This window comes from Phocoena phocoena, chromosome 8, assembly GCF_963924675.1.
Source record: "Phocoena phocoena chromosome 8, mPhoPho1.1, whole genome shotgun sequence".
Taxonomy (NCBI): domain Eukaryota; kingdom Metazoa; phylum Chordata; class Mammalia; order Artiodactyla; family Phocoenidae; genus Phocoena; species Phocoena phocoena.
The window spans coordinates 104729737-104749644 of NC_089226.1; the positions used below are offsets into that span (position 1 = coordinate 104729737).

Genomic DNA, 19908 nt, shown 5'->3' on the forward strand with positions numbered 1-19908 from the left:
CTACCCCCTCCCCGACACAGGAGATAACTGCCCGTTTAGTATGCTTATTCTTTTCTCTTCCCCCCAGGAAGATGGGGTTCTTTTTGGCTTAAGCACCTAAACAATTCCTAGCGCTGAGTAGGCACTCAAGAAATATCTGTAGGGACTTCCCTGGTGGCGCAGTGGTTAAGAATCCGCCTGCCAATGCAGGGGACATGGGTTCGAGCCCTGGTCCGGGAAGATCCCACATGCCGCGGAGCAACTAAGCCTGTGCGCCACGACTACTGAGCCTGCGTGCCACAACTACGCGCCTAGAAACCGTGCTCCGCAACAACAGAAGCCACCGCAATGAGAAGCCCGTGCACCGCAACGAAGAGTAGCAGCCAGAAATAAGTAAATTAATAAAAAAAAAAAAAAGAAATATCTGTAAAGACTCTGCCCCCAGGAGGAGGGGACGGAAGGGAAGGAAGGCACCTGCAAGGCTGGTGTTGGAGCTGGCTCTTCCTGAGGCCCAGGATGGGGGGACCGAGCCCGAGGCAACTGTGTAGCCTCCATTTGGCCAGGTCCCAGGATGGGGGTCACTGAGACCCCTCTTCCTCCCTCCCAGCCACAGGGACTGCCCCATGGGGACTGCCCTAGCTGCAGCATTTCCGTTCAACTCTCCGTCCCTGGGGCCTCGGGCCTCGCAGGGCCAGGGGCTGGGGCAGGCGGGTGCAGCTGCCAGAGGAAGCCTGCGGTCGGAACAAGGCAGGTCGGGGGGGTGCGTGGGGGGAGGGGTGCCGAGATGCGAGCAAGCCATCTCCCACCCCACACTGTCTGCCCAGGCTCCAGGGATGCGAGTAGAGGCCGTGCCGAGCCCCAGCTCCCGAGCAGAGCAGGTGAGAGTCCACCTGGGGGTCTTGAAGGGGGCTCGGGCATGGAGTGGGGCACTGGGGGGCCACCCCCTGAATCTGAGGGAGGCCCAGGTCTGATGTGAGGTGAGAGGAAGGCCCAGCTTCTGCCCTGGGCTCATCCCGGGTGTCTCGCCTCTGTCCCCTGCCTGGCTGCTCCTGCCCCTGGGCCCGCGGGGGGTCCTTCCTTAGCTCCTGGGGCCTAGACATTCCAGCCCTGACCTCCTGTGGCCCCCACCCCAAGGACCCAGCAGGCTCCAGGCTCACCATCGGTCTGCTGGCCTCTCAGCGCCGGGTGCCCACCTCCAGCCCTGGCCGTGTGGAGCGAGAAATGAGCTTGCGCTCTCGACGCACCTGGGGTTAACTCGGCGCTTCCGCTTCCTGCCCACAACATCCCGCTCAGCCCTCCCTGCAACAGGACCCTCGTCGCTCCCCCACCCCACCCCACCCCCGACCCCGGGGCCTCTCAGAACCACCCTGATCCACACCAGATCCTCACCGGCCTCTCCCTGGGCCAGGCTGGGACTATGGGGGGCAGTGCAGGGGATGTTCACGGTCCCCCAGACCTTTCTCACATTTATGATCCATGGGGGTGCCCTATGTCCCCCCCCCCCAGGGGTCCAGACTTCCTTTCCCAGTCCCACCCTTGCAGCAGAAGGGCAAACCTGGCTTTTAGAAAGAGAATTTTATTTGGAATGAAAATATAGAGCCCATCCCTCCTGCTTCCTCAGGGGAGGGAGCAGGGGGGCTGGGTGGGGGTGGGGGAGATGGTGCCTCAGAGTAGAAGCTCTCCTGGGTACAAAAACCCTCCCCAGTAACAATGCCCAAAGCCAGGCGGTGGCTCCAGCCTAGGCCCACAGGATGGCTCAGGGTGTGGACTGGTCCCTGAACCTGCCCCAGAAACCCTCAGCGGGGGCAGGGGCAGCCAGCCGGAGTCAGTGTGACCCGCCAGCAGAGGCTGAGTGAGAAAGGGGTGGGCGGAGGAGGTGAATGGGGAGTGTCATCCACTGGGCCCAGTTCTAGGCGTCTCCATTTTCCACGCGGCCGAGCTGCTCCTCCAGGCGGCAGATGCGATCCCCCTGCTCCTTGACCAGCGCTCTCAGTGCTCGCAGCTCCTGCATCACCTCCTCCAGCTTCCCAGCCTCCTGCAGGGACATGAGCCGGGGCAGGGGTTTCGGAGCTGCAGCCCTCCCCAAATCTACTATCAGGCAGAGGGGACCTGAGGCCCAGAGAGGGGCAGTGAGTGGTTCAGGCAGGCACAGCAGACCTGGGCAACACCCGAGCTTCCCAACACCACCCTGAGCTGAGGGGCACCTACCCCGGCTCCGGCCAGGCTGCCGCCAGGGGCGGCAATACTGGTGAAGGCAGCAGGCGTGGAGGCCCCCGGGCGGGGGGAGCCAGGGGCCGCGGCGGGCCGGCTGTCTGATAACACGTTGCGCCGGTTGACCTTCAGGTCCCGCTGTTTGCTGGGCACGTAGGCTTCCCGCAGGGAGATGAGGATGGGGTTGGCATCCCGCCCGCTCACCCACTCCTCTGCCTCCAGGGCCGCCTCAGGCCCAGCTGTGTCGGGGTACAGATCATCCTGGAAGAGGTCCGACTGGGCCGGGGGGAGGTCTGGGTCAGCTGGGGCCCACCTGCAGGGTCCTCTCGTCTGGACCCTGAGTGGCCACCTCCTCAACACTCTCCTGGCCTTCAGGCTTGCACCCTGTCAACCCATCTTCCCATGGCCTGACCCCTAGTGACATTTCTAAAGCTCAAATCTGTTCTTTCACTTCCCTCTGGACACCACCGACAGCTTCCTCTGAAGATTCCCCCCACCTTCCCAAGCAGGGGCTACCTACGTGGCTCTGTGGGACTCTGGGAGCCACGTCTGTGCCCTGTGGACAGTGAGTTCCTGGGGCTGGCCCCGTTGAACTCGCCCTCAGCTCTGCTCCCTGGACGTGCCTGGCATGCTACCCTGTGCCCTCAGTAAACGCTGGCTGGAGAGAAATGAAGCACGTTCAAGGCTCTCAGCTGGGGCTCTGAGGCCGAGCCACATGTGGCCGAATCCCCACCTCACAGGAGCCTCCGCTGCAGCCAGACTCCCCGCTCCTTTCCATTCCCACCTCTGTGCTTTCGCCTGGCTTACTACACACCCCTCATTTGGAGGCCCTGCCCCAGCCATGCTGTTGGTCCTGCCTTGCCTCCTACAGGGAGACCTCCAAGGCTGCCCGGTATCTGTCTCCTGTGGCTCATGCAGAGTGAGACCTCAGTTCACCCTGTGTCTCATCCCTGCCTGGCCCTCGCTGGGCACGCTGGCATCTATCCAGCCCGCTGACTACACCCACACTCGGCCATGTCCCATTCACAAGCCTCACCTTGGTCACCCCTGTGTGGTCTGTCTGCTAGAAAGGGAGTGGGTGGGCAGGGAACCAGGTGGCCTCACCTTTCGTGGCACAGTCATGACAATGGGCTCACACTTGCGCTCATGCAGTTTGTAGAACCTGGGAAAGGGCGGGGAGGGAGGACCCATGGGTGGAACCTGCCCCCTACCAGCTCTCCCAGCTCCCTGTGCCCTCCCCTTCCAGTCCTTACCCGGGCCCCTCCCACAGGCTGACTCCTGACCCCGGGGCCCCCCTGGGCCAGTTCCTGCTCCCGAGGAGCCCCCTACATCCACCTTCTTACCGGGCAATCTCGCACTTGCTGACCTCCAAGCCCCTCTTGGGCATGCTGCCCATGCCCCTCTGGGGCTCTTTGCTGGTGAACGTGTTCAGGAAGTGGATGTAGGGGGGCTCGTCTGTGATCTCAAAGTACCGGATGCTGGAGTCACCCTGCAGGGTGGGAGGGGCCAGGGGTCAGCACCTGGGCCTGCCTATCTCTTCCCTGTCCCCAGCAGCCCTGCCCAGCTCTACCTTGCCGCAGACGTAGACCACGTTGGTGTCAGGGTCGTAGAAGGGCAACAGAGCCCCGTTGCTAGAGTCCAACTCCTGCAGGGCCATGGGCTCCCCGAAGTTTTCCTGGCACATGGGTTGAGGGGCAGTCAGGCCAGGCCAGAACCTGCCCTCTCCCCTCACTGTCCTAACCCCTCACTGGGACTGGCCCCAGCTAGCCTCACAAGCTGGCTGGCACTGCCCCTACCACTGCCACCCTTTGCCCACACGGTGTAGCCCCGCCAGGCCCTCCTGGCTCCCCTCCCTCCACTCCCACGGTCCCATTTTCCCCGCCTACTCCAGGCCTTCAGACTACGGCCAGGCCACCAAGCAAGTACTGAGAAAGCCCCCACCACGTGGGAGCCAGGGGTGCCGGGCAGCGCTAGCTGCTGTCTCAGAGGGGCCCCCGGAGGTCGCCAGACAGAAGGTTAAGCCTGTGGGACAGAGCACGTCACAGGAAAGGCTGGAAGCCTTCCTGGAGAAGGGGACCTCTGCACTGGGCCTCGAAGGACAGCCGAGTGTTAACAGACAAGCAAAGGAGGGAAGGGCCTTTCAGGGGCAAGAACACTGTGGGCAGACACGGAGGCAGATGGAGGCGGTGGGGGAAGCCAGAGAGCAGTGGGCAGGGAGAGGAGAAGCTGGCAGGGCTCCAGGTCCTGGGTGCCTCAGGTGCCAGGCTGAGAACCTGGGAACGACAGGCCTCTCCAGGTGACCCCGCCCTCCTCGCCCAGGGTGGAGCCCGTCTTGAGGCTACCCGCTTGGGCCGGCCGGGCCACTCACTGGGTCCCAGAGAGCCAGCTGCCGCTCGCTCATGCGGCTGAAGCCCGTGGTGAACACCTTGCCGTCTGCCAGGAAGATGGCCCGCATGGGCCGGGCCCCCTCGTGAGCCTTCTCCCGCTCCTGCTGGGGAGATGGAGCGGTCAGTGTGGAGCCCCAAGAGAGCCCCTCGGCCAGTCTGCGGCCATCCTCACCCTCCAGGGCCACGTACCGTCACCAGAGTCCCCCGGCGGGGGTCAATGATGCGCACGCTCTTGTCCTTGCACGCGGTGCAGAAGAGACTGCCGTTGCGGTTCCAGCTGACGCTGTAGATGAGGTCGGGGTGCAGGCTGTCCAGGCGGTACAGCTCCTCCGCCGTGCCCACGTTCCAGATGAGCACCACGTTGTCGCAGCCTGCCGAGCGGGGGGCCATCAGCTCTGACCACCCTCCTGGGACCCGACCCGGCACTTGACCTCTGTGGGCCTCAACCTTCCTGGGTGTCAGACGGGCCTGGGAGAGGGTGTGGGATGCTGCGGAGCTGTGCGCATCGAGGGGCAGGGCAGGGGCAGCGGTGCAGACCTGCACTAAGCAGCACGTTGCGGGCCGTCGGGTGCCAGGTGACGATGCCCACTCGCTTGGTGTGCCCCTCTAGCACCACCACCGGCTCTGTCAGAGGGGAGACCAGCCCGTTCTCCGGGATCTGCCACACCTGGGGAGGGGTGGGGAGGGCAGATGAGGCCCCTGCTTGGCCCCGCTGCCAGGAGCCTTGAGCCACATCTGCGACCCCCGCCCCATCACAGCCCCATGCCTCACCATGACCGTGCAGTCCTCCGAGCCGCTGGCGATGACTTCGTCATTGTGGGGACACCAGTCGATGTCCAGGACAGGTCCTGTGTGTCCGCACACTGTCGGGTAGGCCTTGTCAATGCGGCCGGTCTGCAGGCATGAGGGGGGCAGTCAAGGGGGACCCAAGATGCCCAGGCTCCATCCCTCCCAGAACTTCAGCCCTCCCCTCTGTGGACAGGGAATGATGTGGTTGGCCTGGCCCACAGGTGGCCCAGATGTGACTCTCACCCTGCCTCCTCCTGACCCACCTCTTCCTCACAGGTGTCACCAGGTGAGCAGGATATGTTTGTTGCCTCTGACCCTGACTCTGTGGCAATAAAAAACAGGCTTTCCCTATCGGTGCTAACACCTCCCAGACGGTAAATGTGGATTACGACACCTGCCGGGCAGCGTGGGGATGGGCAAATTATGGGTTGTGAAGGGAGCAGAGAGACCTGGCAGATGCGACCAAGCTGGCTCCAGTCTCCTCCCAGCCCCGATGGGGCCCACCTTGCTTAGGGGGAGCACCAGGAAGGCGCCTCCACCGCTGGCCTCCACAATCACTGCCAGGAACTTGGGGTTGACGGCACAGAAGGTGCTGTCCCAGGTGACACGGGACACTCGAATGTCCTCATAGCACTGGTCATTCTTGACAGGCTGCCCGAACACGTGTCGGAATTTGCTCTGCCGAACCACTTTGCGGAACATGACTGCAGGGTGGGGAAGCGGAGGTCAGCCTCTGCCCATCCCAACAACCCCCAAGCCTCCCAGCACTGCACGAAGGGAGTGGGGAGGATGCGACAGGGCGCCTGTGCCTGATAACCTGCCTGGCTCCCGGTTTCCCAAGTCACAGGACAGGGTCACAGGGCTGACCTGGCCGCCTCTCCCCAAGGGAGGATCTGAAGGCAGAAATGCATTGACCTCCTGCAGAACCACTGCTGAGTCCTGAGGGGCTCTGCTGGACGCTACCCAGGGCGTCTCCCCGGCCTCTGGTATGCGTGTGGAGGAGGGGGAAGGTGCCCGAGCCAGTGCAAGCTTAGCTCCTTGGTGGGTCCTAGTCAGTTCCCAGCAGGCTCCTTCCTGCCCAGGATTTGGAAGCAGGGTGATGGGGAGGACAGACAGAGGAGGCCAGAATGATCTCCGTTGTGGGTCCGCGCTAGGCCACAGTTCTGGGTCCCACGGAATGTGCAGTGCCTGCAGGAATGTGCAGGGAGCCCCAAGCCGGTCCAGGGGGCCGGGCAGGACTGGGCGGGGGTCGGGACGCCGCTCCCAGCCACAGAGCATCCCAGAGAGCCCTCAGAGCGGGGGTCCAAGGTGAAGCAGGAGCCCAACTTCAAGGATCCCGGTCTGGCAGGGGAGACGCTGAGCGGCCAGGGGGAGTTGAGACTGAGGGTGGGGCGCCGCGGAGGGGAAGGGCTCTTCGGACTCGCGACCCCCCACCCCAGCCCCCTGCGGCTCTGCCCCCGAAGTCCCGCCCAACCCCCCGCCTGCGCCCCCAGCCCCGGCCCGTCGCGCTCACCAGGGACGCCTGGAGGCTGCTGCACCGTCCTCGGGTGGCTCCGTATCCCAGTCTCTGGGAAGCAGGAAGCGGGAATCAGGAAGTGACAGAGGAGAGAGGGGCGGGGGGCGGGGGGCGGGGCGGGGGCTCAAGGGGGCGGGGCCTAGGTCACGCGCGGAGGGGCGGGGCGGGAGGCTGTGAGCTGTTTCCTGGCAGGCGGGAGCCAGGAGTGCGGGGCCGGAGCCCCACGGGGCTCAGGGGCGGGACCTGGGCGGGGCCTGAGAGAGCTCCGCCCCGCTGCCCTCCAGGTCCCTCTGGGGCAAAGGGTCAGGGGCAGCGGCAGGGGCCGGGATGGGAATGGGGCCGTAGTGCGGCAGCCTGGCGGCAGACCCGGACCCCTTCCCCATCTTGCTCCCCCTGTCCGCGTCCTCAGGAGTCGCCAGGATTGGGTGGAGCCCGCCCTCCCAATCCCCCACCTCAATGCGTACTTCCCGGTCGAGTCCACCTCAACTCGAAATATAGTATCTAGTCGGACAGGCGATATATTCACGTGCCTCAAGTTACAAAGGTACGTACTCTTGGTACAATGTAAATAAAACAGTGGTGTTTTAGGGGGCGAGTGGAAGGCCCAGCCCTCTCATTCTCCCCGGTGGACACCTTTGGGTCCTGCCTGGCCTCCTTATTAAAAAGAGAAATAGGGCCATGACCTCCAGACCCCTCAAACCTTCCTTGCTTTCCTCAACCATCTCCCACCGAGGCCTGGAGGTCTGTCCACAGATGTCTCCGTCCTCCTGGCCAGCTCCTGAGACAGGCTGGCCTACTGGATCTACCCCATCCCCATCCCACCCTGGCAGGCTTAGGTGTCCCTGTAGGTCCCACAGGCAGAATCTGCCCCCTCCAATCTGGCATTCTGTTTGACTCCAAAGTCCTTGCTTTTCCCACTGCTCCATAACCCCTAGGACAGGCCAATCCTTCCAGCCCAGGACCAGAATGTGGGTAGTTTGGAAAAGGAAATGCAGCCACAAAGCTTCCCTCTCTGTTGTGTCCCCCAGGCAACAGCCAGGGGTCTGTCTAAAGCCCACACCAGATCCCCTACCCTGAACCCTCTCCCTTTGCCCTTCATCACATCAATGACCCACTGTCATTGCCCCCTCCCCCACCTGTTACCTTCCTCCATCCTCCTCTCTGCATGTGGCCCAGTGACACTGACCCTCCTTATCCCTGAAATACACCACCTCCCTTCCCACCCCAGGGCTTTGGCACATCCTGTTCCCTCCATCTGGAAGCGCTTCCCCCAGATCTTGAAAAGGCTCCATCCCTCACTTCCTCCAGGTCTCTGCTCAAATGTCACCTCCTCTGGGGGCCCTCCCTGACCATCCCCCTTACCCATCACGCTGTGGCCCGTACTTGTTCCCCCTGTACGTTCTTAATCACTACCTTATGTTATATTGTATAATTATTTTGTGTATTTGCTTTATTTTTTATTTTTGGCCGCACTGCACAGCTTGTGGGATCTTAGTTCCCCAACCAGGGATCGAACCTGTGCCCTCAGGAGTGACAGCTCAGAGTCCTAACCACTGGACCACCAGGGAATTCCCTAATTATTTGTGTATTTGCTTTTTGTCTGCCTTGTCCCGCTAGGATGTCCGCAAATTGAGGATTGCACTTTGCCTTGTTTCCCACTGTATCCCCAGTTCCTAGAACAAGACCTAGCATACAGTATGTGTTCAATTAATGCACACCGAATGAATAAATGAACAGCAGCCCTGAATGTGGAATTGAAAAATGTTCATATTCACAGCTCTCAATGTCTGGTGCCTATGAAGGAGAGGGAAGTGTGTCTCTCACCTGTGGAAGGGATGAATCTTCCAGAGGGTAACAGGAACCCAGCCCCATGGAGTGTGTTAGGGGTGAGGGGAGGGGCTGTGGAATGTTGGGGGTAAGCCCTCCCTTCATCCTCTCTGGCCTTGGGTGTGCATGTTTCCTCCGATACAAAACCCTCCTCTGTTGGCCGGGAGGAGAACTCCTCTTTATCTCACAAAACCCTTCATGGCACTGCTCTTTCTCCTGGATGGCAAGTACCCATTATGAGTGGGGTTCCCTTCTGGGACCTTGGAGGTGGGGCTAGCCCACTCTCCAAGAGGTAGGGTTAGTAGCATCTTTTTTTTTTTTTTTGGCCGCACACTGCGTGGCATGTGGGATCTTAGTCCCCCAACCGGGGATGGAACCCACACCCCCTGCAGTGGAAGCACAGAGTCTTAGCCACTGGACCGCCAGGGAGGTCCCCCAAGAGGTGGGGTTAGGAGTATGGACCAGAGTTGAAGGCAGGTGGCTGGCACTGAGGATTTAGTCCCTGATCTGCCTGCCATGTGAAAAGGCTTCGGGATCCCTACCTGGGAGAAGGAAGAGGGGCACTCTGCAAGGGGGACATCAGTCCAGACCCTGCCCTAAGGAAGTGTGCAGTCCTATGGGGTGGGGAGTGTGAAAGCATTTGGAAAGTGGAGGAGGAGGCTGTGTGGTGGGGCGGGGTGGGGGGGCAATGCCTGGTGGGCAGGATGCTGCCACGTGGGCTCTGGGGGGTCAGTGCTGTCCCAGGCCTGAGTGAGACCTGGGGGTGTCCACTGGCATAATTGAATGAGTGGCTAACAATTATTAAGCACTGTGTGCCAGGCAAGGATCTGAGCACTTCACAGGGATTAACACTCTTAGAAAATGGAACCATGATTACCATCCCCATTTTACAGATGAGGAAACTGAGTCTCAAAGAGGCCAAGAGCCTTGCTGAAGATCACACAGCTGGTGAGCTGTGGAGAACCAGGATTCCAACAACCTCTGAGGGGCGCTAGAGGCCATGTGCTAACCCCACCCAAAGTGGAAGGCTGGCTGAACAAGCACCTAACAAGTGCTCAATAAATATTTGCTGAATGAATGAATTCAACGAGCCTGTGCCTGTCCAGAACTCTCTCCCGCCAGCCTCGGCGCCCACACTGCAGGAAATGCTATGATTATGCTGCTGGTATCAGCAACACCCCCACCCAGCATGCTTCCATCCCCGGGTTTGGTTAATGATCACAACAGCCACACTTGCAAAGGGAATGTTATCACCCCATTTGACAGAGGAGAAGACTGAGGCAAAGAGCAGCCTGGGAACCAGCATCCAAATCTGACTGCACCACTTCAGTCTGCCTATACAGCAAGCACCCCTGGGAAGGGTAGCACGTAAAATGTCATTGCCATTTACACCTACTGGTAAGGACATCTCTCAGCTTCTAAAGGTCACAACGCTGAGCTAATGGGAAAGGGTGGGGGGGGGGGCAGGGGGTGAAAGGGGAAAGGGTTCATGATTTTGGAACCCTGGGGATTGGGTAGGGTGAGTGCCAGTAGAGAGTGATGTGTGTGAAAAGGAAGTGGCGTGGGGGGTCTGAAAATAGACCTTCAGCACTTCCTAGTTTTTCTAGCAGCTTAAGAGGGAGGAGGTTGGCTCTGCCCTAGAGACACCGTGTGACCTCCAAGGAGCCTGTGCTATCTCTGGAGCCACTGGTCCCCAGAGTTCTCTGCTTGGACATCTTCCCATCTCTGCATCTGGGCTGAGTGTATAGAAGGGGCTCAGGCTGAGGCAGGGCAAGGGCACTCTGTACCTCCTCCATGGTGGGGGATGGGCAGGTGAGCACTCGAACCCTTAAACGTAGCAGACCTTGAAGTCCCCTGGAGCTGCCCGAGGCACGGAGGCGGGCACATGCTCTCTCAGGCCACCTGGGTGTCTGCAGCCCAGAGCTGGTCATGGGCACCATGGTCTGCCCCGAAGCTCACAGGATTCCAGATGCTCAGGCCAGGTGGCACCTCCTCCAATCCATCCCCAGCCCCTGCAGGGACATCCCTGGATGTCCGTGAAGGAAGAGCCCCTGTTCACTGAGCCCCTACTGTGTGCCAGTTCCTGCCAGGCACCTCACACACTTTCTCATTTAATCCTCACAATGCCAGATGAAACAGGAGCTCAGAGGGTGAATCAGCTTGTCCAGAGTCACCCAGCGCCGGATTTGAATCCAGGCTTGCTAGCTCTCGCCTCTGCGCCCACCACCTTGCTGAGGGAAGTCCTGCCCCAGCCCCACTGCCCGTTGGGTGCAGGGGGCTGGCAGAGAGGGCTTGGCCGTGCCAGGCCAGCTTGTGGGCTCCTAAGACCCTGGGCTCCTGATGAATGGCTCCCTCCTCTGCAAGGACTTCCTCTTCGGCTCCTCGTATCCAGGTTAGAGGTTGGGACAGGAAGGGGGGCAGGGAGGGAAGGATCAGGGGAGGTCAGATCAAGCCCGGAGAAGTCACCCTGCCAGTCTTTCTCCTGCAGGGCCGAGGCTAAGGGGAGACTGTCCGTGGGGTCTGGGGGGCATCGGAGGGCAGAGCCCGGCAGGGCACCATCAGCTGTGGTAGCTCAGGGGACCGTTGGACCACCGTGTGTGGGCCAAGCACGGAGGAGCTTGCTGGGATCCGGCAGGGACATGACGCTCACAACAGACTGTCCGGGACTTTCGGCTGCTTCGTGTCCACGTCGCCCGAGTCCGTCTGCCAGGCCAAGGGGCTCACTGGGGTTTTCCATGAGGACTTCCTCCACGGCAGCCGTCGTCCTCTGACCGGCTGGTTTCTCTGTCTCCCCAGCTCTTCTGCTGCCCTGGCGGCCCTGGCTTTCCCAGACTCTCACGTGGGGCCTGCACCCGGGGCCTCCTCCTGGGGGGCGCTGCTGGGGCTTTCTCCCTCAGAGGCAGCAGGTTCGGCTGGGTTCACAGGGGCCTCTGGGGTGGAATCCGTGGAGGGGGCAGAGGAGGCTTCGTCACAGGGGCTGGGGGCTGAGCTGGCCGGGGCTCCAGGGGGCTGGGCCTCAGGGCTTGCCTGTGGCTGGGCCCCAGCATCCAGCTGGGGCTGGGCCTCGTGGTTCTCCTGGGGCTGGGCCCTGGGGTTCAGCTGAGGCTGGACCAGAGAGTCTGACTGTGGCTGGGCCGCGGACTCCAACAGTGGCTGGGCTGTGGGGTTCACCTGTGGCTGGGCCTCAGCCACTGGCCCTGGTACAGTCTGATCCCCAGAGGCCGCTTGGGTCTGTGGCTCAGCCGGAGTGAAGCTGCCTGGCCGCTCCTCACAGAGAGCTGCGGCGAAGGAGGAGAGCACGGTGTGCAGCAGGGTCCGGAGGTCGGCACTGGCCAGGAGGCAGAGGAAGGGACTGAGGCAGCTGTCGAGCAGGATCAGGTAGTCAGAGTAGACCAGGGCCTCCCAGAGCAGGTAGCCGGGGTAGAGGTCCCACAGGAAGGCCAGGTACAGCAGCTGCGCCAGCTGGTAGGGCAGCCTCAGGACCACATAGGCTGACAAAACGGTCTTGGCCACGCGGGCAAAGCCTCGGCAGGCCGTGGAGCCGGGCTGGCGGCGGCAGGTTCTGCAGGCGGCAGCCTGGGTGAGCACATGGCAGACAAGCAGCAGGAGGAAAGGCAGGAAGCCCCCCAGGATCTCGAGCATCCGCAGTGGCAGCTCCTCGCTGTCCCAGAAATCCAGGCAGATGACCAGGTCGTACCACCAGACGGCGGCCTCGGGGAAGACCAGCCAGGGCACACTGAAGAGGGTGGCCAGCACCCAGACCCCGGCACAGACCCAGAGGGGCAGGCGGGCTGGGCGGTGCCCAGGGTACCAGCGAGGGCACAGCGCAAGCAGGCAGCGGTCCAGGCTGAGGGCTGTCAGCAGGAAGAGGCCGGAGGAGTAGGACACACCCCACAGGAAGTAGTAGAAGCGGCAGGCGGCCGTCCCCAGTGGCCAGTGCCCTCCATGCTGGATCTCCAGGATCTGGAAGGCTGCTGCCGCCAGGAACAAAAAGTCAGAGAGGGCCAGGCTGAGCAGAAGCAGGGCGAGCCGCGTGCCCGCTCCCTGCCGGGCCTGCGAGCCGGCCAGCCATGCCATGAGCCCATTGGCTGGCAGCCCCAGGAGCAGCAGGGCCACCAGGAAGACCGTGTCCCAGCCGCCCTGGGGGTAGTCCTCATCGTCGAGCTCTGTGCGGGGCCCGTGGCCAGCAGCACCCAGGTTGACTTCCATAGCAGTGTCCATCTGAGGTTCCCAGTGTCCCACTAGACGTGGAGTGGGTGCCTGGTGAATCAATGAAGGCACGAATGACTGAAAAGAAGAGAGAGGATGCTGTGCATCTCCCTGCAAGTCGCTGTCCCTCTCTGGGCCATCATCATCACCTTTGGGGTAGTTGACCTTTGCCAGGGACTTTAAACAGATGACCTCACCTAGTCCTCATACAATCCATTCTACATGTAAGGAGAGGAAGGTTCAGAGGATCAGTGGCTTGCCCAAGGGCAGAGGTAGGAATGTGGGCACCAGGACTCTAACCATTCTGCTACACGGAATTCTCACTGCGTCCAAGCGGACCAAACCAGAGGCTTTCAAATATATTTCAATTAAAATATTAGAGCAGAACTCCTATGTGAACTAAAACTGTGTGCTCAGGATAACGGAGGGAGAGCACTCTTAGGGCTCCAGGGAACACAGTCTAAAAACGACTTGGGAATTCTCTGGCAGTCCAGTGGTTAGGACTCCGCACTTTCACTGCCATGGGCCCCGTTTTCATCCCTGGTTGGGGAATTAAGATCCCTCCAGCCACGTGGCATGGCCCAAAAAACAAACCAAACCAAAACATAAAAACCCACTTGGTCAGAGCATCACAGGCTCCTTTTAGTCGGTGTCCTGGATTCAAAGATTCGGACTTCCCTGGCGGTCCAGGGGTTAAGAATCCACTGCAGGGGGCATGGGTTCCATCCCTGGTCAGGGAACTAAGATCCCGCATGCCTTGTGGTGTGGCCAGAAAAAAGAAAAAAGATTCCAAGAAGGAAGGGCTCAGGTTCCCTGGGCCCATAGGAATCCAAGGGTGGACAGGGAGTCTGGGGCAGAGAGTGGCCCCCATTTGTCCCCTGGGGTGACTAAATAGAAAAGGGGGCAGGGGACTCAGCCGTGTGATGAGGATGAGGGTGGCTGGGTCCCAAGAGGCTCGCCGCCCTCACCCCACCTTCCCTAGGTGGGGTGAGGGTGGTTCCCTCTGAGGGTGGAGAAACTAGATGTCCAGGAAAGACTGGATCCTGCCACGTGGCCCATGGCTCCAGCCACTTGACCTTTTAGCCTGCTTGTCTCCCCACCTCCAGGGCCCTTACTCAGGCAGACCCCACTCTGCAAGCTCCAGCCCCTACTGGATCAGAGCCCTGGGCTCCCCTTGGGCCCGGGTGGTGAGGCCTGGCTTACCTGTAAGGTGCAGGCTGCTGGCTGGAAGGAGCAGGGCGTGCCTGCCTGCCCAGAGGTCCGGCCGTCCGCACGGCCCCACACCGGGGCCTGATGCATGGCTCCCGGCGGCACTAAGGCGGCCGGTGTGAAACCCAAGCTGGGAGGACATCAATCATTCATGGGGCTGCTCGCCGGGAAACCCTAACCCCGGCCCAGTAAGGCCAAGTGACCAGCCAGGCCCCCCTATTCCTGACAGGGCCAGATGGCTGAAACCCCTCGCCCTGGGCCCCTCCAGCTCAGGGCAGGCTCTGGGTTCCCACAGGGTCCACCTCCTCCGAGGTCACCCTCAATCATCTGTGATTCAAGGCCTCTCTGGTCTGGCCTCTCTTCCTGAATTTCACATATCCTCTGCTCCGGCCAGGATGTCGCCCACGTGGGGGCCGCGGTGGGCAACTCATCCTCTCCTTTCCCACCTCCCAGCCTTTGCCCACACTCTTCCTCCTGCTTGAGATGCCTCTCCGTGTCCTCTTAGCTAAATCCTGCCTGTCTCATACAACTGGGCCGTCTTTGACGCTTCAGCGATATTGCCTCCGTTTTATAGATGAGGCAACTGAGGCTTAGAGAAGTGAGTTTGCTGGGTCTCCCAGCTCATAAGCCGCAGAGCTGGCGTCCAAAGCTCACTGCAGCCAACATGTCGTGGCACGCTGTGCTGCTGAGGACGGTCCCCCTGGCCCAGCTGGCTCTGCCTTGGCCACCCCCAGGCAGAGGGCTGGGATTAGCGCCTGGGCTGCCTGCCTCACTTACCCTAATCCCCCTCAGGGCCCTATCCCTGGCCATCAGCTCTCAGGCTGGGGGTGCATAAGCAGCTTTATGGGTCCGGAGAGGCAGGGGTGCTCCGCATGGCCACAGAGCAGGTGAGGGGGCAGCATGGCCCACACCCACCCCCTGGACCCCAGAAGCCCCCTGTGGGGGTCATGGCTTCCAGTAGTGGTGCTGAGGGGCTCCCCTTGACCAGGAGGAAAAGCAGCAAGAGGATGAAGGGGCTCCGAGGGTCCCGGAAGGGCACTGGCAGCTCTGGGGAGCAGACCCTCACGCAGGGCCCCAAGGCCCTGGGGGGCAGCAAGGACCCCTCTAGGACTGGAGACAAGCAGGAGGGGCCAGCCTCTCGTCGCCAGTCCCACCGGCATCGTCCTGCCCCCCGGCACGATCCTGCTCAGAGGACATACGGGCCCCTGCTCAACCGCATCTTTGGGAAGGTCAGGTGGGGCTGGGGCAGGGCTGGGGGGACTGGGGGTGAGGTTGGGGACTCATGGGCTCAGGCTCAGCCCACCCTGCCCCTTATACTCAGGCCTCCTCCAGTTTCTGCTCCAGACTCGGGAGCCTGGGCTGAGGGGGTAGAGTTTCTGCAGTTTGGGGGTGGCCTGGGCAGTGGGCGGAGCTAGACCCCAAACCCAGGGATCTGAGGCAGCGTGGGGCCCCAGGGCAGGAAGGGGGTCATCTCTTCTCCTGGGGCCCGCGGGACTTCAGCTGCCTTCTCCTGCCCTTGTGGGATGGGCCCTGCCAGGCCAGCGTGGGCTTGGGCTGGAGGAGGAAGGGCGGTCAGAGCCCTGGCCGTCCCCAGGGACATGCTGGACTGTGTCCCTGCAGGACCGCGAGCTGGGCCCCGAGGAGCTGGATGGTGAGTGGCCCACGCTGGCGAAGGTGGGTGGGAGGCGCCCCAGAGCCTGGCTGCCTGCGCCTGACCTCCCTCCCCTGCAGAGCTTCAGGCTGCCTTCGAGGAGTTTGACACGGACCGCGATGGTTACATCGGCTACCGGGACCTGGGCGAGTGCATGCGGACACTGGGCTACATGCCCACGGAGATGGAGCTCATCGAGGTCTCCCAGCATGTCAAGATGCGAAGTCAGTGCTTGACCACACCTGCCTGGGGGTGGGGCGGGGCAGGGCGGCGAGCCACCTGGCTTTGCAGCCCAGGTCCTCTCCCGGCCTCGTGGTTCAGGGGAACGAGAGGTGGTGGGAGGCGGCTGTGGGGTGAGGCCCTGGTGACGGTGGCGTGAGGGGGTGACAGTTTCCAGGACAGTTTGACATTGGCGCCCGGGGGCACCGGGGTCGAGGGTGACAAGGAAGGCACCGGGTGACCCAAGAGAGCCCCTTGAGGCTCAGGTCGAGGACCCCCGTCTCTGACTGAGGTAAAGTGGTCCGTGCTGGTACCAGCCCCCAGGGCTGTCTCTATCTCTCTCTCTCTGACCCTCCCGAGGCTCCTGAAGAGCGCCTCCTGAGGTTCTGTGAGGCCGAGCGTGACAGAACCCTGGCCATGCCTTGCGATTAAATGTCTGATGGGCTGCCCTTGTGTGATTATCATTAGCCAATTTGTCAAATATCAGATTCCTTTCATCCCAGGACTCCTGCATTTGCTTTTTCTTTACAGTTTCCAAAATGGGATGTGATGTACAATTGACGTGAATATTTTCGTGTCATGCTTCTTTCTTCTCCCCAAAGCTGTTAGTTGACCGTTGGTGCTTTTTATGATTGACGGCACCTTAGAATCCAGGGACAACCTGGGGATGCTTCTTAGGGGTCTTTGCTGCCGCCCGTGGGGCTCCGGCGCTTTACAGCCATGAACCCCAGCCCCCTCAGCACCCTGTCCCCGGATGAGGAGGGAGGCTCAGTAAGTCACCCAAGGCCACACCATCAGTGGCAGAGCCAGGGGGCTTTGAACCTGGGGCCTGTCTGGTTCCACAGCCTGGTCTCTTTCCCCCACACCCGGGGCTTCACTGAGAACACCTGAGCACTTTGCCCTCATCAGAGCCCCGGGCTGTAGCCTCCTACCCCCCCGCCCCGCCCCTGCCCAGGGACGTGGACACCGGTGTTCTTCCTGGATGCAGAGCCGGGGAGGGGCTGGCCCTTGCGACGCCCCTCCTCGGGCCCCAGCCCTCACCACTGTGACCCTCTGCCTGGGTCCGCAGTGGGTGGCCGCGTGGACTTCGAGGAGTTTGTGGAGATGATGGGCCCGAAGCTGAGGGAGGAGACGGCGCACATGCTGGGGGTGCGGGAGCTGCGCATCGCCTTCCGCGAGGTGTGGAGCGTCCAGATGGGCGGTGGGTGGGTGGCTGGGTAGCATCCTTACTGGCTTCCCCCCCAGGAGGCCAGGGGAGACTGGGAGCCTCAGCCTCTGGAGGCCCCGGGCCCTGCAGCTGGTGGGACTAGGGCTGGGGAGGGGTCAGAGAGGGTTTGGCTCACTCCCAGCTGGGGGTCCACCCAGGGAGCCCTCCTGGGGCAGGGAGCTCACGGCCTCAGCCTGGTAAAAGAAGGAGTGTGTGGACGGACGAAGGTGTGGGCGTCCAGGCACAGGATGTGGCAAGGTGGAGGCGGGTGCAGGCAGAGGCAGCTTTGGGTAGGAAGGGCTGAGCCCTGCTGGAATCCCAGTTTGACAGGGACAGGGATGGGCGAATCACGGTGGCAGAGCTGCGACAGGCAGCACCGGCTCTGCTTGGGGAGCCGCTGGTGGGTCCTGAGCTGGACGAGATGCTTCAAGAAGTGGACCTCAATGGGGACGGCACCGTAGACTTTGATGGTGAGTCTCCTACCTAGACAAACGCCCATCCCTCCGGCTCCCAGGCTGAGCTCAGTGTCTCCTGGCATGGCTGACCTGGACTGGCCCAAGCCCTGCCCCTTCTCCCCCGCAGAGTTTGTGATGATGCTTTCTACCCACTGAGGCTCCAGGAGGGAGACTGTTGCCCCTCTGGCCTCAGACGCCAGCAGGGTTCATGCTGCACACCCTCCCTACAAGGCCCCAGGATGAAAGAAACCCAGCAGCCCCAGGCTTCTTTCGCTCCTGATACCCTCTGGCTGGAGAGCTGGCTTGTGATGTCACCTGCCCACCCTCATCCTCACCTCCCTTCCACCCGAGCTGCCTGGAGGAAACGTGCCCTCAACCACCCATCATTCCCTGGTGTGAGCAAGGTTTGAATCTCTCCAGACACTTGGGAGGTAGGGAGCTCCCTAGCACTGGCAGCATTCAAAGACGGGGCAGTGTAGGGCTTGGTTCTGGTAACGTGGTGAATTGAGAAGGTGGCTGGACACCTCCCACTCTTTATATGTGGAAATGTTTTGGGTTTTGTTTTTATTTAAAGCTGAACGTGAAAGAGAGGGATGACCCCAGGTACCAAAGACAAAGAGAGAACCCAAAGCTGGGTGGTGGGAAGGAGCAGATGCCATGGGGGCTTCAGAGGTGGAGAGGTTTGGGAGCCTGGGCTCTGACACCCAGGTGGGACAAAAGACCTGTAAGAGGCTGGGGAGCAGGGCATGACGTCAGTACACTCCAGCGTCTCAGCGGGCTACCCTGTTCTTGAAAAGGCGACCCAAATATACCTCCACCCACCAGCCTGAGAAAGTGACGAGGTACAGATGTTCAGGACCTTGAGTGGAAAAAGTTACCCCAGTGAACCTGCAACTCAGGTCTGCATGTCAAGCAGGAGTGCGGTCTAGCTCTGTGGTGTGCAAAGCAGAAGAAATAGGAAAAAACTGCTGAGAAAGGCACTCTTTCAACCCAGGGCACATAGGACTTAAAATAAACCCAAACAACCCTGTCACTTCTGAAGATGAACTCATAACAAAAAGTTACAAATCACATAAGGAAACAAATCACCATGAGGGAGACTAGGCAGATGCGGTAAACAGAAGAGTCAGCACCCAAAGTGTAAATCATAAAACAATGTAAAAGAGGCCATTAAGGAAACGCAAAAACAAACAGAAAAAACTGAGGTAAAAGAAAGGAGACCGTTAGACCAGGATGGTACGAAAACAGAACAGAAAGATTTAAAAAAATAACCCAAAGGAACTTCTAAAAATAGAGGATATAGCCATTGGAATGAAAAAAAATCAAGGGGTAAAGTAAACAGCATATTGGACACAATTTAAGAAAAGATTAATGAACTGGAAGCTATATATGAGAAATCACCCATAATGTAGCATTGAGGAATGAAAGACAGAAAATATTAAAGAGTAGTTAAAAGTCATTAGGAATCTCAGAAGAAGAAAATGTAGAGAACAGGCAGGAGGCAATATTTAAAGAGATGATGATTGAAAAACTTCCATAAAGACTTCCACAAAGAGGGACTTCCCTGGTGGCACAGTGGTTAAGAATCTGCCTGCCAATGCTCTAGAGCGTGCATGCCGCAACTACTGAGCCTGCGTGCCGCAACTACTGAAGCCCCCGCGCCTAGAGCCCGTGCCCGCAACAAGAGAAGCCACCACGATGAGAAGCCCGCGAACCACAGCAAAGAGTAGCCCCTGCTCTCTGCAATTAGAGAAAGCCCGCGTGCAGCAACAAAGACCCAACACAGCCCTAAATAAATAAATTTAAAAAAAGAATTCCACAAAGGCAAGAGTCCAGATTGAAGGAGCACGTTGGAGCCAGAGAAGGATATATAAAAGTAAATGTATAGGGACTTCCCTGGTGGCGCAGTGGTTAAGAATCCGCTTGCCAATGCAGGGGACATGGGCTCGATCCCTGATCCGGGAAGATCCCACATGCCACGGAGCAACTAAGCCCGTGCGCCACAACTACTGAGCCTGCGTGCCTAGAGCCCGTGCTTCGCAACAAGAAAAGTCACTGCAGTGAGAAGCCCGCACACCGCAACGAAGCAGAGTAGACCCCGCTCACCGCAGCTAGAGAAAGCCACGCGCAGCAACAAAGACCAACGCAGCCAAAAATAAATAAATAAGTTTTTTAAAAAAGTAAATGTATATCTAGATGCATGCCAGTGAAACTGCAGAATACAAAAGGAAAATCTTGTAAACAGCTCG

At 60.3% G+C, this 19908-nt stretch overlaps 3 protein-coding genes across 3 annotated transcripts; 1 reads left to right on the forward strand and 2 right to left on the reverse strand.

The window, feature by feature from the left end:
* Positions 1-1539: 1539 nt before the first annotated feature.
* Positions 1540-6943, reverse strand: CORO1B (coronin 1B). The gene is made up of 11 exons (XM_065883271.1): positions 6880-6943; positions 5871-6070; positions 5349-5471; positions 5115-5244; positions 4767-4948; positions 4559-4678; positions 3761-3865; positions 3534-3679; positions 3295-3352; positions 2188-2466; positions 1540-2014 (listed from the first exon to the last, which is right to left on the reverse strand). The coding sequence occupies exons 2-11, from the start codon at positions 6066-6068 to the stop codon at positions 1889-1891; spliced, it is 1467 nt and encodes a 488-aa protein (XP_065739343.1). The 5' UTR covers positions 6069-6070; positions 6880-6943; the 3' UTR covers positions 1540-1888.
* Positions 6944-11544: 4601 nt separating this feature from the next.
* On the reverse strand, positions 11545-12930 carry GPR152 (G protein-coupled receptor 152). The gene has a single exon (XM_065883218.1). The coding sequence runs from the start codon at positions 12928-12930 to the stop codon at positions 11545-11547; it is 1386 nt and encodes a 461-aa protein (XP_065739290.1).
* Positions 12931-14999: 2069 nt separating this feature from the next.
* On the forward strand, positions 15000-18170 carry CABP4 (calcium binding protein 4). Its single transcript, XM_065881988.1, has 6 exons — positions 15000-15356; positions 15748-15778; positions 15859-16002; positions 17067-17176; positions 17527-17674; positions 17787-18170. The coding sequence occupies exons 1-6, from the start codon at positions 15000-15002 to the stop codon at positions 17813-17815; spliced, it is 819 nt and encodes a 272-aa protein (XP_065738060.1). The 3' UTR covers positions 17816-18170.
* The last annotated feature ends 1738 nt before the right edge of the window (positions 18171-19908 follow it).

What these genes read in the sequence shown, in the direction of transcription:
- CORO1B (XM_065883271.1), bottom strand. Translation starts at nt 6,068, where the DNA reads ATGTTCCGCAAAGTGGTTCGGCAGAGCAAATTCCGACACGTGTTCGGG. An exon ending in GCCGGGGGACTCTGGTGACG is followed by an intron (nt 4,679 to 4,766) that starts GTACGTGGCCCT and finishes TCTCCCCAGCAG; the next exon opens with GAGCGGGAGAAGGCTCACGA. An exon ending in GCAGCCTGGCCGGAGCCGGG is followed by an intron (nt 2,015 to 2,187) that starts GTAGGTGCCCCT and finishes ATGTCCCTGCAG; the next exon opens with GAGGCTGGGAAGCTGGAGGA.
- GPR152 (XM_065883218.1), bottom strand. Translation starts at nt 12,930, where the DNA reads ATGGACACTGCTATGGAAGTCAACCTGGGTGCTGCTGGCCACGGGCCC.
- CABP4 (XM_065881988.1), top strand. Translation starts at nt 15,000, where the DNA reads ATGGCCACAGAGCAGGTGAGGGGGCAGCATGGCCCACACCCACCCCCT. An exon ending in TCAACCGCATCTTTGGGAAG is followed by an intron (nt 15,357 to 15,747) that starts GTCAGGTGGGGC and finishes GTGTCCCTGCAG; the next exon opens with GACCGCGAGCTGGGCCCCGA. An exon ending in GGGCCCCGAGGAGCTGGATG is followed by an intron (nt 15,779 to 15,858) that starts GTGAGTGGCCCA and finishes CCTCCCCTGCAG; the next exon opens with AGCTTCAGGCTGCCTTCGAG.